This window comes from Choristoneura fumiferana, chromosome 7, assembly GCF_025370935.1.
Source record: "Choristoneura fumiferana chromosome 7, NRCan_CFum_1, whole genome shotgun sequence".
NCBI lineage: Eukaryota > Metazoa > Arthropoda > Insecta > Lepidoptera > Tortricidae > Choristoneura > Choristoneura fumiferana.
In genome coordinates, this window is record NC_133478.1 from 13,526,101 (window position 1) to 13,545,355 (window position 19,255).

The 19,255-nt window shown below is 37.4% G+C and overlaps 2 protein-coding genes across 12 annotated transcripts in view; one reads left to right on the top strand and one right to left on the bottom strand.

Moving 5' to 3' along the window:
- Nucleotides 1-19,255, bottom strand: part of LOC141429763 (uncharacterized) — a 92,286-nt gene that overhangs the window by 11,623 nt on the left and 61,408 nt on the right. For 3 of the 11 annotated variants that reach the window (XM_074090276.1, XM_074090278.1, XM_074090277.1), the window contains exons 2-4: nucleotides 11,235-11,421; nucleotides 10,881-10,964; nucleotides 1,154-1,249 (exon numbers count right to left, since the gene is read on the bottom strand). In XM_074090276.1, the coding sequence (XP_073946377.1) occupies nucleotides 1,154-1,249; nucleotides 10,881-10,964; nucleotides 11,235-11,348 (294 nt within the window). In that variant the 5' untranslated portion in view covers nucleotides 11,349-11,421. Of the gene's footprint in view, nucleotides 1-1,153; nucleotides 1,250-3,858; nucleotides 3,934-4,021; nucleotides 4,221-5,187; nucleotides 5,759-7,978; nucleotides 8,163-9,177; nucleotides 10,581-10,880; nucleotides 10,965-11,234; nucleotides 11,422-11,990; nucleotides 12,180-12,454; nucleotides 12,603-19,255 lie in introns of those variants that run through there. The other 8 variants (XM_074090275.1, XM_074090270.1, XM_074090271.1 and 5 more) reach the window with 8 other exon arrangements.
- The window catches only part of LOC141429764 (uncharacterized), a 103,702-nt gene continuing 100,786 nt past the window's right edge, over nucleotides 16,340-19,255 (top strand). Inside the window, exon 1 of the mRNA XM_074090285.1 lies at nucleotides 16,340-16,527. Within this exon, the coding sequence (XP_073946386.1) occupies nucleotides 16,460-16,527 (68 nt within the window). The 5' untranslated portion in view covers nucleotides 16,340-16,459. The remainder of the gene's footprint in view (nucleotides 16,528-19,255) is intronic.

The following is a 19,255-nucleotide window of genomic DNA, read 5'->3' on the forward strand; positions in this document are numbered from 1 at the left end:
GTCCGTCCGCGGCTTTGCTCAGGGACTATCAATATTAGAAAGCTGTAATTTTGTACGGATATATATGTAAGCTATGCCGACAAAATAGTACAATATAAAATAGACGTACCTAAAGTGGGGGTGATTTTTTTTTCTCATCATGGTATTGTTGGATAGGTCTTTTAAAACCATTAGGGGTTTTTGATTCAGTGATTTGTTTGCGAAATATTCAACTTTAAAGTGCAAATTTTCAATAAAATCGAGCGTCCCCCCTCTAAAATCTAAACCGGAGGGTGGAAAATTTGAAAAATTCAGGATGGTAGTAAGTATATCAAACTTTCAAGGAAAACTATAACTTAGGGCTAAGTTTGCTTGAGAATTATTAATAGTTTAAGAGTAAATAGCAGCCTAAAGTCCGTATAAATAAAATACGGAATCCTTAGAAAAATATTACTTAATTTTTTCGTAATAAATAAATAATAAATAAATAGATAAATATCACGGGACAATTCACACCAATTAACCTAGTTCCAAAGTAAGCTTAGCAAAGCTTGTGTTATGGGTATTAAGCAACGGATAAATATAATTATATAGATAGATACATACTTAAATACATATTAAACACCCTACACCCTATTATCCAACTTTTATGATCTAACCGGGGGTAGGAACAATAAACCGACACATTCGTTCATCTCTGCGGCGCGTTGGGTCGAGCTCCTGCTCCCTTCGACGTTCTCTTCGCGAATTAAGATACGAATCCTACATAAAACACCCTGGGGTGGAAGAATCAAAGAAGAAAAGCGAGCGTCCAACAAGATCCAGCACGCGAGGGGGAGTAAATTCGAACCAGGTTAGACCCCTTCAACTTCCTTCTACTTCGCCTCCCCATATTTTGGTTTGGTTTTTGGTTTGATGGCTACGGAACCCTATTTTAGGCGTGTCCGACACGCTCTTGGCCGGTTATTTCCATTAAAAAGACAAAGGCACAAAATCAAACGTCTCACCAAACGAAATAAAGTTTCATTAATTTTTCCAAAAAAAAAAACAGCATGCGAAAAAAAACCTGTCTATAGCAGTGAGCTACTACACTACGAGTCTACTTAATATTGAATATTACAGAAAACTCGAGGTGTAAGTACCTAATTATAGTAATAATTAAGCAGATACAAACTTGCGGTGGAGATCGAGTTCCGCTAGTAGACAAAGTCACCAACGCCACGGGTTCTTCCGAAGTGGAGGGTACCGCATCATCAGGTGGTATATAACCCTGAAAAAAAAAACGATTATTGACTATCTATAAACCATTTTCAACTTTTAAACTGGCTGCTGAAAGAGTTACTTTTCGCGAGTTTACTGTCTCTGTAAGTTAGTCAAATTCTTATTTCGTATCTTCGAATCGGCTGGATTGATATTGACTGCTAGTGCAAGTATCCTTAAATAAAGCTCTTCTAAAGAAAATGCCCGATTTTCTTTTTTTATTTAAAGTTCTTTTACTTTTACTCATCCTCAGACGGGTTTTTTTGATTGGGTACTTTAAGAGTCCACAGTACGCTCGCGTCTCCATACAAACGTAGTTTTGTTCTAATTTACATGCTTGTAAATGCTTGCTTGCATGCTTGTTGCGTTTTGATCTGTTGTGCTGCTGCTATCAGTTATTTTGTTGGAACTCCAGATTTTTTTTATTGGATCTGAAACAGCGTGTGGGTTTTGGTGGAAAAATACACCTGCTGTTGTTTAATGAATAAGGCGGGAAAGCATGAAAAATTTTATTGGAATAAATATCATATTTTGTTGAGAAAAGGTTTATTCTAATTTAGTTTTTTTTCTTCACCATTTTTGACGAAAGCTTTATATTAGTCTCGGCTGGAATAGCAAGCTCATCCGTTTAATTCTCATATTCAGCCAGCAATTGTCTACTTCCAGGCCACGACAATATTCTACTATTTAATATCAGATGTATAATAAAAATACAATAAAATTACAATACTTAATCCATATTAATTATTATCAATGCGAAAGTATAAGTATGGATGGATATATATTGTATGTATGTATTATGTGGTCTTACGTAGTCACGGTTTCTTATACACATCATCATCGCCCTATCTTAGTGCACTGCTAGACATAGAGCTCTCCAATGAGGGCTATCGCGTATGAATTCGCCGCTAGAAGCGCTAGTGTAGCGTCAGGGGTCCGAAATGTCAAATCACATAATTTTTGGGTGAGCTACGCGGGTTTATTTATAATTAGAATAATTATGTGAATATTTTGCATTACCTGAAATTAATTATGGCAATTATGCGTTACGGGGCAATGAATGTCTGTGTTTTGAGACAGTTTTGTCTTTCGGAAACTTTTTACCGAACAAAACGGAACTACACAACAACGCAACACTGTGGTTGCTCGATATCTTTATGGTTCCGTTTTAAGGTGTATTAAATATGATTTTAATCTAAACTTAAAGCCACACTTAAAAACCTTACTCAACAGTGGCGCCATCTAGAAAGACAAAAAACTATAGCCTTTATTGCACGCAACTGAGCGCGATCCTCGGCCACTCTCGTCCAGTTCTTGCCAGCCAGCCACCTTGCGAAGATCATCGGTCGACTTAGTTTCTCTCTCATACAAACGGCGATAATCCCCCTAAATTTTGGCCAATTTTGACCAATTCTTGATAATTATTTTGTCAGTTAACATTTAAGCTAAAATATTGTACCATCAGCCAAATATGTGGTCTACCACCCTAAAGTTGATAATCGTTTGCATGTCATAAAACAATAATGCCAATAGACGTAGGTATATGTCAACTGGAAAGTCCGACCTTAGCGACATATAAATTTGATAGGAACTTGTTTGAAAATTGATAGACCACTTATTAGGCTGATGGTAGGTACCTATTGTATAGCTAAAATAGGCTCCCCTTGTTTACGCATATTTTTTTATGTCATAATTCCATTTTGCGTAATCTATCTATTTAAGCATAATAGTATTTGTGCAAAACTGTTTTCGCACAGGTAATTATATTACACAGAATTCATTTACGCATAACCAATGTAAGCCGAATGGGCTTTACGCATAATTTGCGAATTCTGAATATTGTTTAGGCAGAAAACGACTAACGGATAAATTAGTTACGCAGAAAGTTACTTTCGCATATTTAATTTTGCCGTTATAATAAAATGATTATCCTTTAATATTACAACAGAAACGATAGTTTTCGTCAACTTTAAATAATATTTTATTTACTTTAATAAATTATAATAATAATACATTTTAGAAAATTAAAAGTATGATACAAACTTCGAACTTTGGATCGTGCCGTCCCGCTCACACTAATTATATTTAATAGGAGAGTGAGAGGAACGGTGTACTGTAAACTTCATCTCATCTTGCCGCGCAGTGCTATAATATATGAAACGACAATGAATGAAATGAATGAGTGAATGTCAAAGTCCCGCTGTTATTATGTATGTAACATGTTCATGTGTGTGCGTGGCCTCAACTCTGGTGTCACTACCTATATTTGCCTACGTTCTCCTATTCTTGTTCGGGTCTCCACTGAGCGAGCCGCCTCGCGCGGTAGCCATTTTGCGTTGCGATTTGGACCCTTGTGACGAACAAAATCATGTCTCATGCGGTCATGCGCTTGTCTCGCACGGGGGTTCGCTCAGTGGAGACCCGACTTTATAATAACGGCAGTAGTATAGGTACTCACTTTATCTTTTTAATTTAATGTCAAACAGAAAATACTAGGAACTTAGGTACTTAGTTATATATAAAATATCTTATCTATAAAAGCTGCAAAGTTCATTAAAAACTTCAAAAAATTAAATTACAATTACGATACTTAAAACCAAAACGAAAAAAATACTTTACCTTTAACTTTTTTGTTTTTTTCTTTCTTGGCGACAATGAAGATATTTCTGGTGTATCTTTCGTAGTATCTGTGTTCTATAAAAAAGCCAATTAATATAAAACGAATACTTAAATACTTATGATGAAAACATTATAAGATAATTATAAAAATAAAATCACTTACTTCGTCTTCATTATCAATGAATTTTAGTATATGGATAGTAGGGTACGCTGTTTTCTTCATTGTTCTTATTTTTTTCTTTTTAATGAAACAGCTATCCTCAAAGTGTATGGAACAAATAGTACTGTATTTACTCGGGACCCAGTTCTTACGTCCAGTCGCCGCTATCCATTTTTGTCTAAGAATAGGATTTCGTGGAAAACTAAAAAAAGAAACAAATTATTTATACGCAATAGACAAGACATATTCTTAAAAATAATAAATGTTTAATTAAATACTCCTTTTAGGGCACTGGCTGTACGTTGTAAAAAACTACATTTCCGTGCAAGTCGATGAAAAGACGAATTACCATACAATAGTAAATAATTAAAAATAACAATTAAAGAAGATATTATTTAAAAACTTTGTATGAATAGAACCGATTTTTAGATAATCGAAGTTATGTCTAATCGTGAGAAAAAAATATATATATATATATATAGCCACATGCTTTTTTTACCTAACTAATTTTATTGTATATTAAAATTTCCAACGAAACAAGAATCTGACGAAACAAGAACCCGGCGAAACAGGAATCCGGCGAATCGGGAATATGTCTTTTTTAACGTCTTTCTATGCCTTTTCAATATAAAATGACTCCGCACTTTGCTTAGGAGCGGCTTTACTAATACTTATTGTATAACGGATAATTTGTACGGAACACTTGATTTGCGAGTTCAACTCTCACTGAACCGGTATTTTTAAAAGCAGCTGTGTAATAATAATAATAACAAGGTTTAGTTATAAAGTAGTAAGTATATATCGATAAGAACTAAAATACCGTTATTTTGATTGTTCACCACACAAAAACAGGTTTCTTAATGTAATTCATCTGTCTGATATCGATTCTACGAATGAGCAAATATTAGTGGCTACATTCGACAAACGAATGACAAAATCCCTGAACTACAAAGTCGAAGCGACGCGCAACGGTATCGCTTGTTTCGATACTCATTGCCTCTTTGTGCACAACGTTCCGTCTACCGCTCCAAGCAAACACCGCAGTGTGACATGATTTAGACTTACTGATCGTTCATGTAAAGTCAGCTATTATTCTCGCAGTAGGTATTTCAGTAAAAATTAAATTTTTAAATGTATTTACGCATTATTTTAATTAGATAAAGACTAACCTGTGAAAGGAAATGTGTCCTTGTCTTATGGGTGTCGCTATTCTCCTAGTATTACAGTTAATTACGACGCAATGAGGCATTTTGTTGATTTTCACGGACGTCCGAATGCGACCAAGACTACGCGCACACTGAAGTAGTAGCGGCCAAGCCAGTGAGAATTTCTGAGCTTGGATAACGTACTCAAAGTAGATGCACTGGCAACGCTCAGCGGGGCTACTCCGAAATTCGAAGTTCGTGTCGTTCCGTCTTTCTGACACTTATATTATTTAATATGAGAGTGAGAGAGACGGTACGATACGAACTTCGATTTTCGGTTATCAGGTTATCGCGAAGCAGTAAACTTAAACTGTATAAGTTCATATTTTTACACTTTACTGTGTACGTCTATGCAACAAAATATGTGTTCAGATTCTCTGCCTCCACACTGTACACACAACCGTTGTTGCTCTGATGATGAACTTTATTTGAGTTCAAAACGTGTACCCTAGTGTGGTGGTGATAGTTGGGTATGTGTGATGTGTGCGCATTTTTACAGTACAGCAGGGCTACTACGAAACTCGAAACTTGAAGTTCGTGTCGTGCGGTCCCTCTGACACTTATACTGTATAGAGCGAGAGGGACGGTACGATACGAACTTCGAGTTTCGAGTTTCGTAGTAGCCCTGCTGACATCTATTTTGGCATATTTTGTAATGTCCGAAACTTATTGCGGATAACAGGTTTCGCATAATTTTTTTACGCCGAATCTTAAACTTGCCGAAATTCAATTCAGCATAATTCTTTATAAGCCGAATGATTTTTTACCCCAATATTAGATTTACATAATATCAACATGGCCAAGTTTTAGTACATATTTATAATATTGTTTAGCATGTAATTTAGCCGAACTTTGATAGCCCGAAATCTATGCCCGAAAATAAATTAAGCATCTTACTATTTCTTGTTTAGTGTAAGTAATGGTAAATATAAAAACGGTAAATGGTAAAACCAATATAATTATGACTTGAAAAATAGAAAAAATACTACCGCACCCACTAGTTAGTGGTTTACAGAGAATAATATTGGATTACGATAGTAAGCTTAGGTAATAAAAAACAGAGCAAAGTTGAAGAAAACCATCGTTTCTGTTGTAATATTACAGGATACCTACCTGCTTATTTTTACTATATCGGCAAAATTACATTATGCGAAAGTAATTTTCTGCGTAACTAATTTATGCGTAAGTCATTTTCTGCCTAAGCAATATTCGGAATTCGCAAATTATGAGTACCATTAAGAACATTTTTGTGACGAACTGTCACAAAAATGTACTTAATGGTACTTAGTCGACTATTCAGGTGGCACTTTTAGATCGGTCAGTACGGGCAAGTCGGAAACAATAAGATCCGACATACACTACCGCTTAAAAATATTTAGGCACTCAAAATTTCTAATAACTCCTGTTTGTAGACTAATTTTACTTATCTTATTTATCTCTTTTAAGAAGTTTTTCGAATATGGATTGTCGACTTATCTATACGGACCTTACAAGGAGCGAAAATAATAATATATTGTTCGAATTAAAAACTGGATTTTTAAAAGGCGTAAATTTTTTTATTTATTAATTTATTCATTTTTTTATCTAGAAATTACAAAACAATGTAAATATGTATACTTAATAACATTTTATTAATTTCCGCCGCAAGCCGCATTCTGAATTTCTGAGTAGAGGCCTGTGGGGAGTGGGACGTATTATAGGCTGGCCTGATTTTATATTTTAGTGGAACTATAGTCACACTTTACACACACACACATAGTACAGTCTAAGTCACAATAGCCAGCACTCTACTGTCATAAAGATTACCACGTTACGCCAGAGACGTTTTTAATTATCGAAAGTAAACATCCCGAAATCCGTAACGGCGCTTCATAAATGTAAATTGGAGGCGCATCCCGTTCCCGTTTAGCCCCCTCCCCCGGGGCCTAACGGGGCCGGCCAGTGTTGCCAACTTAACCGATATCAAGCTACGTTTAGCATTCTAAGACCCAGCTAGGCGAACAATGAGGGTTTCATTCGACAAGCTAGATGGCGCTAGTATCGCAAGCTCTGATTGACAACTTTGACATTATTTTGTGTCACGTTCGTGATTGATTAAATGACTTGCCAAGCTCAAGCCAAGCTCAAGCAAAACTGGACGTAGTTTAACAAAAATATTCCAAAGCATTGTCATGTTATTCTTCAATTTCGCTTTGATGTTACTGAAATTAAAGTTCCAAAAAAAATGTTGAGGTTTGGACCATTTTTGCAAAACTACGTCCAGCTGTGCCTAACGTCCTTTGATCTCGCGATCGACATCTATGTGTACATACCTACAGTCGATAGTTCCACACAAAACAGTCTACAGTTTCCATACAAAATTTATTAGTCAGTTTTGCGACGGTCCATACAACATGTACTTATGGTTAACTCGTTAACTGCGTCACAAAACTGACAATTAAAGTGGGACACTTTTTTTATTGCTTAAATCGATAGTGCTCGTGATTCCGAGTAGAAATAACCCAAAATTTGTTAGGTTTCAAAAAGTACAGGTCCACTTTTCTCTGAAAATGCCCATAAACTGATTCACGTACCAGGGTGGAGCCTTTTAATCCATTTCACCATGATTTCCTTAAACATGACATTACTAAGCACAAAGGTTCCACCCTGGTAACGCGCTAAAGAAAAGTTCAAGTATAAAGTCCTTAAGTTTTCTTAAATTTACACATCTGGCGTAGTGAGTGTCAGACAAATTAAAATTTCAAAATAGACTAACCTCAACGATAGGAAGCGATTCCTTTTTTAACAAGCATCGTCCCTTTTCCGAAAAATACGTGTCTGATGCATTAAAGTGAGCTGAACATACTCTTGAATCACTCAGGGGTAGCCAATAATCATCACCTCTGTCTATTTGAACAAGACGTATCCACTTTTTTCTAGTATCGACTTTACTCGGAAACCTAAAAAAAGCATTGAATACATTGAGATCATTGTACTTCAAAAAAATAGATCACGTTATTTATACCAACATGTAGGTATAGGGTAGGTAGGTAAAGAGCGTTTTATACCTGCTGAGCTGGTAACGTTGCATTTTTGTTAGTTTTTCTCGATTATTCCATAAAAATTGAATGAAAATTAAAAATGTTGTCTGATAGAACACTTCTTAATTATATAAGCTAATGTGTCTACTGCAATAAGTATTCGTTATAGACTTTTATTTTCTTTAAAAACCGTTCATAAACATTAATTCGTTTTTAAAGAATGTAAAAGTCTATCACGAACGGTTATTGGAGTAGACACATTTAACTTATATAATAAGAAGTGGTCTTATCAGACAACATTTTTAATTTTCATTCATTTTTTATGAAAAAATCGAAAAAAACTAACAAAAATGCAACGTTGCCAGCTCAGCAGGTATAAACGCTCTTAAAAAAAAAAAACGGTAACGGTACGGAATGACGGTGACGCATCGTATGCGTACCGTTTTTATTGCATGCTATCCACACTGCTGCTTAAAATACGCAAACGGTGCGGAATCGCAGTGACGTGGCGTAAAAGGCATGACTTGTTTAGTAAAGTCCTGACGTTTACGGCACGTCACCGCGATTCCGTATTTTAAGCAGCGGTGTGGATATAGCATGCGATAAAACGGTGCGCATACGATGCATCACTGGGCGTTTTCGTGTACAGATGTACCTTTATTTTTTTTTCACTTTTAGAAAAAATATGGCTTTTCTTACTCAGAATTAAGAGCACAATCGATTACGATAGTTTAAAAATGACCCCAAAAAAAATTACAGTTTTGTTACGTTTTTATCATAAACACTTAGTATGGGCGAAACTAAACTGACTCATAAAATTTTGAAAAAATGGGGACTTTTTTTTTAAACTATCGGAATCGATTGTGCTCTTGATTCTGAGTAGGAAATCTAAATTATTTGGAGAAAAATTATAAAATAGCTCCTATAGACTTACTTGTGATAGCCGATACCATCCGCCTTTTTACATCTTCGGGTGTTATTATGGCATTTTCTCATTACGCAACACGGCATTTTTTGAATAAATATTATACTCCTCGACGCAACCCCTGTCACAGCCGTCAGCAAACTAACGTAAAGTCGTTCACGCACTGACGTTTATGTACCTTACGTCACTAGACTGGCTGTTTGGAACAAAACGCGCGGCGCATCAATCATCAATATTACTTTGACTCAACCCCTGTCATGGGCGTCTACAAACTATAGTGAAACGTGAAACTGTCGGGTGCCAAGCAAAAATCACTAATTACCTCTTAAAGTCAAGTGGGATAATCAAACTTATGCATAACGTCGTAAGGTTAATATTCCACTAATCTTCTTTTGCAGTTAGTGAGTTTTGCTCGACACTTGACGACGTTCACAAAACCGCGCCGTGAACTAATTTTGTGCGCCGTTTTGATGTAAGAAACAATACATGCAGTCTATACATAGATGTCAATGCGTTCACCAAACTGCGCAGTGAACAAGTTTTGTGCGCAGTTTTAATGTAAGAAACATGGCGTCTGAGAAATATGTCGATGCGCGATACTAACGCCATCTAGAAATTTCTCCTGGAAGCCTCATTGGTTAAATAAAGGTTTTTGAAGACTATTGTTATTAACTACGCTAATTTAGTAGTGGAGAAGTAAGATAAAATAATGTAGTAATTATTACCTACCTCCGCTAAGCGCCATGTAACGCCTTAATCAATAAATTATCAATTCTGTTTTTTCAATTATCGTCGTCTCAAACATCGAGAAACTGTAAGTATAAGGGCTGGCCACGTCAGTCGGAGGACCGATGAATGGTGGAGTAGACGAGTTCTCGAATGGAGACCACGGACGGGAAAACGTAGTGTAGGGCATCCTGAGGCACGGTGGACGGACGACCTTAAGAGGGTCGCTGGCGGCGGATGGATGCGAGGAGCTGAATGTTGTGGCGCGCCATGGAAGAGGCCTATGTCCAGCAGTGGACTGCTGTAGGCTGATGATGACTAATATTATCTCGGCCTGTCAAGTTTGTCTTCACGCTTAAACCGTTAAACTTTTAGATGAAATTTGGTACCTATACCTATGTTTATACCTAGTTTGAAACCCTGGAACGGAACATAGTCTACAAATACGAAAATAGGTAGCCTAACCAACCAAAAGTTGGATAACCCCTACTTTGTCACTTCAAAGTTCAATATCTCAAAAACGTCTGAACCGATTTTGATTAAACATTTCTAAGAACCATTGCCAGAAAACATTATTTCAAATAAAAAAAAGCATTCAAATCGGTACACCCGTTTAAGAGCTACGATGCTACACACAGATAGACACACATAACGGTCAAATTTATAACACCCCTCTTTTTACGTCGGGGGTTTTATGATGATGATACTTATACAAACTATTTAGAATTTTAAAATGACAAGGATGATACTCGTATATTCGGTCAATATTTAGGTAAGTATATATTATGATACGTATATTATGTACAGTCCCTATAAATACTACGAAGTGCAAAATTCGAACTTCGTATCTTGCCGTCCCGCTGACGCTTTATATCATTTAATAGATAAGAGTGAGAGGGACGATACGATACGAACTTCGATTTTCGATTTTCGTAGTAGCCCCTCTGGCTTCTTTTGATAAGTAGGTACTTGAGCATTCATTATACCTGCACGTTTGTGTTGTTTGCACTGGAGGATGGCCCCGATAAATCACAAGAAGGTTTTACATTTCCCTTTAATGGACGAACCATCTGAAAAATTAATAAAAATAAAAGTACCCAATTATGCTAAGTGAATGTGGGTTTTCACAGAGGCGAAATATCGCTAGATGGCGTTAGTATCGTGAGCTCCGTTTGACGTTTGCTTGCGATTGGCTCATTTAGTTATTTAACCAATCACGAGCAAACGTCAAACGGATTTCACGATACTAACGCCATCTAGCGATATTTCACCTCCGTGAAACCATCATTATGGAAGCACAGTAAACAACTGGAAATTGTAAAATGGAAACAAAAACTTACAGTGCAAATGGGTACCGCAGATTTTTTTAGTCGTTTACGGCTTCCCGATTCGGGCATGTACAAGTCATCACTGCAAAAGTGTATGCTACATATTTTAGTATGTTTGGTAGGCATCCAATCAAATTCGTTTCTCTCCAAGCGAACCGCGGCTAACCATTTTTCACGCTGATTTTTATTTGTTGGGAACCTGTGGCAATAAAATCATTTGTTATATGAACAATGCTAGAAAAAACAAGTTTTTGGTAAAAAAAAATACAGGCTTTTTTTGCTGACTGTACTTGCATTGTCATCCAAATTACTTTTGCATAGGTTCCAAATTTTAAGTCGATGCCATTAACCGTTAAAGAGTTCCGCCCTGCGGAGACGATTCTGGCCCAACTACCAGGATGTCACTATCAGATTATTGTATTGTCACACAATTTATATAAGAATTCCAAATTTCAAGTCAATATGACTACTGAAGGCACTTTTCTCACCGCCGACGATGGGCGAGAAGCGAGCAGAGCGAGTAACTAGAAACGAGTGGGCGAGCAGTAAAAAGCGAGTGTTCGAGCACGAGGGGCGATTACTCGCTCCACTCGCTCGAGCCGGGCGGCTGCCAAGCTAACAGCGCTGAGCGAGTATCGCTGAGCTAGTTTTATAGCTCAGCGAGTCTTGTAGCTCTTGTCGCTGCGACAAATGATGTAAGAGCCAGTTCTAGTCGGTAGTGTGAACCGCCAGCGATCAACTATTAATATATGTGTATCTTTTACTCACACAGGATCTTATATCTTTTGTTCGTTTCTTGAGTGAGAAAATAGTCGATAGCCAATCGTTTCCTCGCCGGCGGTGAGACAACGGCGGCGGCGGTGTCGTGCTCGAAAACTCGCTTTTCACTGCTCGCCCACTCGTTTCTAGTTACTCGCTCTGCTCGCTTCTCGCTCATCGTCGGCGGTGGGCCAAGTGCTTAAAACATAGGTGTGTGTTTATTTTAATCATTTTGCATGTTGATTCGTCGACTGAATACTGGTTCAAATCATGTAGTAATTAAGATCTGTATTTACGTATTCTAAGCAAATAAATCTTTCTTTCTTTCTTTCTGTAAAAAACACATTTTATTTGAGCACATCACGTGAGAGTTATTATACTCCATGGAAAAAATAACCTTAGTTACATGTTACATATGTATAACACTTTCCAGAGTCATGAAGTATGGTGTTCTAAAATATTTATTTACTTACATATGAAAGGTGAGTCCTGTGTTTGTCATATCTGAATGGCTTCTACACCACTTCACACAACACGACGGCATAATGTTTTTTAAATCGATTGGTTCAAAAGCACAATAATAAACTCAATGGAAACTTTCCACGGATACTGCGCGACTTGAGCGAGTGTCATGGCCGAACTGGTGCGCCGCGCGGTTCATATTTTAGGCCCCACCCGCCGCGCCGCGCCTCGGTTCATATCTCGTGGAATAATAATTATTGTTCGGGCTTAAGGCGGAAATACACTATTAAAACGCGACGCCACGCCGCTTCGTCCGACTCATGTTTCTGTCTGCACCTGACCACGTATACTAATATTATAAATGCGAAAGTATGTGTGTTTGTATGGTTGTCCGTCTTTCACGATTTTTGGCATAGATATAGTTTATGGGCCAGAGAATGACATAGGCTACATTGAATCCCGGCAAAATGCATAGTTCCCGAGGGAACAGCGCGCGATAACCGAATTCCACGCGGGCGGAGCCGCGGGCAAAAGCTAGTAATCAAAATATGGGACTGGTTAGCACTGACACGCGTTGAATAGCAAGCGTCGCGTAGCGTCGGGTTTTAAATAGTAGAGAAATTATTGTTCCCAGGACATAATTTTTCTTTGCAGACAAAATCGGGGGCTATGCGAGGAATATTGCGACGACTACTCATCTCGTATGTTTACATCGCGTGGCCGCGAGGCTTCGATTTTATAATAATCGTACATAGACAGCAATGTACCGCAACTCGCACGTTATTTCCGCGTCATCTAAACCTTCATACTTAGTTTTGCGTTCCATCGCTTACGATACCATCAACACGAGTTGAAACTCCGCGGGGCAAAAAGATCGCATCATTTCCAACTTTATACCTACGATTTAAAGTCTTATTTGATTTGTGTTAGACGAGTTTTAATTTGAAGGAGTGAAATAAATATTTTTCAGTCAACAGGCCTTAAATTCGTTGAGGAGCGAAGGTTGTTTTTTTGTCAGGATAATGGGGCTCAGAACCTATGTACATACATAGCTGAGTCGACGGGTATTGGCAGGTAAGTACTAGTGATATAATGAATATCGAAGGTCCGATTTCTCACATTAAAAATAATTTAATAATAATAATAAAATCTTTATTCAATAAGACAAAATTGCACAAGATAGGAATGAACAATTACAAAGAAAAAGACAACTTAGGTTAAACATAGTACAACAGTAGTTCTTAGCATTCATGAATGCTTTGCATATCAATGAACTAAAACAATTAGGCACTTTGCTCACCCGCGGCCTTATGATAGCTAAAGTACGTCTACGTATGCAAGAAATAGGTATGTGTTCATGCAGTCCCTCCACCTCCACACTGTAAGAATACACACAAACCCATCACCACCACCACAGTACACTGATGCGTTTCAAAGTCAACCAGAGCTCATCCTCAGAGCATGCTTCCAGATGTTAGTCTAGTTACTAGACTCTAGTAGCATGGTGAACGGTTGTGTTGCTCTGAAGATGAGCTCTGGTTAAGCTCGAAACGCATCAGTGTAGTGTGAAGGTGGAGGAACTGCTGTCCATGAACACACATTTCTTGCATACTTATACGTAGCTATCATAAGGTCGCCGGTGAGTAAAGTAATTGATTGTTTCAGTTCATTTGTCTGAAAATCTTAATCTATGTATATTTGTAACCAACTCAAAATGTATGTATGTAAACTCTTTGTAAGTATAATCTCTGCCATGTTTGAGGGGATGAGAAGAGCATTCAGTTAAGGACAGTCAAAAAGTCTAGACAAAATGAGACGAAATGACGATACACTGCTACATTTCGCTTAGGAGCAGGGCTCTGCTAACACTAGATAATTTAGGTTTTTTTATTATTTTGGCATTCTTAATTGAATATATATATGTTTAGACATCATTTATTCAGTAAACAATACATGATTGTGTTTGAATCTCTTACAGCTAACAATAAAATACATCAAATATATTATCCAACACATACTCTGATCTATACATTTCATCAAATATTTCGTCAATACTGTAAAAACACCCTCTCAATAAAAATGGTTTTAACTTATCTTTAAAAAAAAATTACGGTACGATACCTTTAGCTCAACAGGAAGTTTATTAAACAACCTAACAGTCTGGTTCCTAGGTTTTCCTATTTCTGATGCGCGTGAGTACACGAATTTCTTGTTCTTCATATGTTTCAAACTAAATTTTATGTTTAACAAATTCAGTGAGCAGTAATAAGAACGTATAGACTAGGCACCGTCAGAATATCCATCAGAATTTCCATGTAGATACGTTTTATTTTCCATCTATAGATGTGAACTTGATTATTATCCACCGAACTAAAAATCGTAACAAAACAATGAATCACTCAGCTTAGGAAACTGCCTATCGTTTATGTATTTGACAATGGCACGTCAAGTGGTGAGGTAGACTCCTAATTTTTCTCTATTTAGGACATCAGTCGATGTACAATGACCTCGTCGAGCGCCAACCGTCACCAACCTTGCGGCGCGGCGCGCGGGGCGCGGGGCGGGCTTCGAATTTCAAATTCGATTGCCGCGTAATAATCCCGCAATCCCGGAGTGTGGACATCACTATTATGAAATAATTAAACTATTTCAGTGTTATTTTGCACAGATTCATATTAATGAACTACTTTTTATCTCATTACTACTTTGCAAGACTGTAAGACAAATTCCACATTCACGATAGATAATCATAAATTACAACTATTTTTATTAGATAGTTTACGCAGTAGAGAATATAGACTAGGTAATTTAAAGGGTCGTAATTATAAGACTTTGACACAACACAACCAGCGACTGGTATTGATAAAAATATTAAAGGTCATAATTTAAATGGTTTAGTAATGGGATTGTTAAGATATCAACCTACTTAATGATAATGATAGATATTTTGGTTGACTTTTAGAGTACCTTTTAACTAATCTAAAAAGGTACAAAGGGGTCATACATAAAATAAACCATTAACCGTAATTATCGAATAAAACCTTCAAACGAGCAATTCTTGTATCAGAATCTCGGAAACGGCTCCAACGATTACGGTGAAATTTGGTATGTAGGGGTTTTGAGGATGACAAATTGATCTAGCTTTATTTTATCTCTGGGAAAACGCTTATTAACGAGTTTTAGGCCGCGCAAAGCTCGGTCGCCCAGGTACTTGTCATAATATGTAACGGTGTAAAAAACTATGAATATGTTAACTGCTTTTTAAACTCTGTCTTGGTCAATGTCAAATTAGCGCGGCAGGTAAGCGACTTGTGAAAGTGGCAAGAGTTCGGTCACGTAAGAGGGCAAAAATAAATTTCAAAATAACCTAGCAAACGATCGAATTCCATTTTGAGCGTTAACGCAGCAACTGGTTACGTTTCATTCAATTAAGACTTATGAATACACACAATAATTGTACATCAATCATTTTATATAGATTGATTTGTCTTTTATACTAACAATAGCTTGCGTGTTGAGTAGTTAAGAACTTGAGATTGGTATCAATGTCATTTATTATTTGATGTAACTCATCTCCATTCATCAAAATCATTATACTAGCTCCTGTGCGCCGACGCATAGCGTCTACAACTTCCAAGCGCCGACACAATCTAGAGCAGATTATGCTACAGTGGAAAGATCTGCCACATCACTGTCGTTCACACGGAGCTCATTCCACGATCACGTCACAGCGATTTTAGGGCAAGATGCTGCGCTCGCGTAGCGTGCGAGAACGAGAGAGTGAGAGTGTGGCTCACAGGTGTGCGCACAGGCAGCCGGCCGGCCCATCAGCTGTTCGCGTTCGCTCGTGCCCGTTGCTCAAATGAATGCCGCGTGCACTGCAGTGGCACTGAACCCAGTGCCCGTCGATAGCCGCCGGCGGATAGACGCGACGCGAGCCCGCCGCTGACGCCCGCTCGGCATCTCGCTCGCATCCCGTTGCCCGCCTTTCTGCCCCAACACTACCGTAACCACGGATGTGTGCGTGCATGTATATCGTGTTGTCACTGTCGCGCCGATACCGAGCTCTTTGTCTAATTAGCAGGTAGGCAAATGTTTCACTAATCCTTTTTAGTGAGATATAAGCGCGCTACTTCTGTTGATTGTTTTCTTTCGTAACAATCTTTATATAACTTTGCTATGCATTGTTTTGCGCTGTTTGTTTGTGAACTTATTTAGGTGAGTAAGTATACGAATTCCGATGATGGAAAAAAGATGAAACAAAGAACTTGGTGGGTAGTAGGACTAGCAACAAAGCGTATAAAGTTAGTAGAAGTAAAGAAATAATATGGTAAGGTATAAAAGGTATGCTCGAAACAGTAAGTTAAAAAGTAACAAAACAGGTTTCCGTAAAATGGCATCTGGCACGTACTTAATTGATTTAATGGCGGCACAGCTGACATTTATAATTATGACAGTAATACTATTAACTACACAGACAATGTGTATTAAAGAGTCATGTATTTATTGTCCAACTGGAGTAAGTTTAATTAGCCACGTCTTCTATTTGGTCATTCTGGGTGCTATCTATTTAAGTGACGTACTGGATTCTTCAATATTAGTTAAGTGCGTATCTAATGTGTTCACACTTGAGGTGAACTGTTATTAGAAATGCGGAACCGTTGTATTGGTTCATCATCCCAGCCTATATACGTCCCACTGCTGGGCACAGGCCTCCTCTCAGAACAAGAGGGCTTGAGGGCTTTGTATTGGTTGATGTGATTCAATTAACCTCGTCTAGGTCTCAAAGTTTCCTTGAGTTTAGTTGAAAATCATGCAATACTATGTATATCTATAGAATACTATCAGAGTACAACAACAACACAAACAACTACAACACAGTTACGGTATCAGGGTACAACTCTAAAATGTATGACTTATTTAAATACATCTGGCTTACTCATATATTTAGCTTCTCTACTGTTTCTGTGCTATGCCTGTGTCACGCACACAAGCATCATGGTGCGTCTCACTTTTTAGAAGCCAGATTGAATATAACGAACTCCTTACGAGTAACAGTCACTATGGTTTGGTAAGTTTTGAAGGTACGCAAGGATGCAACGCTGTTCACTTGGATTTTATTCTCAATTCTATAGTAGGTATTATAGAACGTAAAATCAGTTCGCGTCCCGTGGACGATGAAAGCGAGGAAAGAATGTACGCCGGCCAAGCTTAAGTGCATACTTGGTGCACTACTAATTAACGTTTCTAAACTACTTAAGAAATTAACATTGGGGTCATGTAATTGACTGTCATGATTGTGACAAAAGAAATGATTCTGTGTTTAACAGAGAAGTAAAAACTTTGTCAAAACCGTCTAAGAGTATGTTGTAAAGTAATGATTTGGTTTGCAATCGTTATTGTATAAACGTTCCACGTTTACTTTGGTTTTGATATTGTTTAATATTGATTTTATATTACTGTAAAACAATAGGTAAGTAATGCTGACCCTTAGGCAGCTTTAGAATTTTAGATACTAATATATATGAATCATGCTTTAGTCCCGTTTTCCCGGGATTATAGAGTATATCTGTCACAGCTCTATTTTCTTATATTTTCCAATCGCTAAGCATGTAATTGTTTATTTAGTAATATTACAATAAGTCATTGTCTACTCTTGATGATTTATAATTTAATTTAATAGAGCTATGCGGAACAGCTTTCATTGTAATAAAATAGACAAGAAAAAGTTGAAAGTCAGTAGCCCTTTCACTTTCATGTATCTGTGGTAACTATAGTTCATAATAAATAATAATGTTGTTCAAATCATAGCTTTTTAGAAGGACCATGGAAAGGTAAAATCGTTCTTATTAACATTATTGAGCAAAATCCCGCTACTTTGTTTCCGTCGAAGATTAGAAAGTAGACTATAGTTACTTGCACTGACTATAGTTAGTTGCTTGCACTTTGCAAAAAGTAACTTTATGATACTCTTACGTATGTATAAATAGGTTTTATATATTATAAGCACATAGTTGCAATGGTTTAGGATGCCGTTATACAGTCGAATTCATAAATTTGTGAGCAAATTTTGTTCAAAAATATTTGAACACGACTCTACTTATTGTTAACGGCGTAGAAGTGTGTTCAGATATTTTTGATCAAATTTTTGCTCACAAGTTTATGAAGTCGACTGTACGTCAGTCAGACAGATACAAGTACAGCAGTACCACTACCATGAGTTTCCAGTGACCGTACTCGATAGCGACGGCGTAAATTATTAGTACAATTGTTTGTAAAAGACGGACAAACATACAAACACACACACACACTTTTGCATTTATAATACTACCCTCCTAAGCCGAAAGGCGCTATCTCAAAATAAAACGCTTTTCTGTCATTTACACCATTTAATGCAGAACGTTTTAAGCTACACAATAGTATTAGTATTAGGTAATTACTCAAAAGTGTTTTTTTTTAGAGATAGTGCCTTTTGGCTTAGGAGGGCAGAATATTAGTATGGATGGACCCACTTAACGCCTGAATCAGTAAAAACTTACACAGCTCTTGTAATCACTGTGGGGTTTTACATAACAAAATACCCTATATCTCATGGCTGTATGTATCAATATACTACAGTATCCTATGTAGATCATGGACCCATTCCGGCCGCCACCGAACTTCATGACAAATTAGTCAGAAGGCGGGGTGGGGGGGGGGCGTGACGTCATCAATCGGTATGCGATATCACAATAGCCGTTGTGTGAGTGAGACGGTAATGAAATGAGGTGACTTTTGTTTAGTGACGTTAGTTTCAATGTGTAAAAAACTTG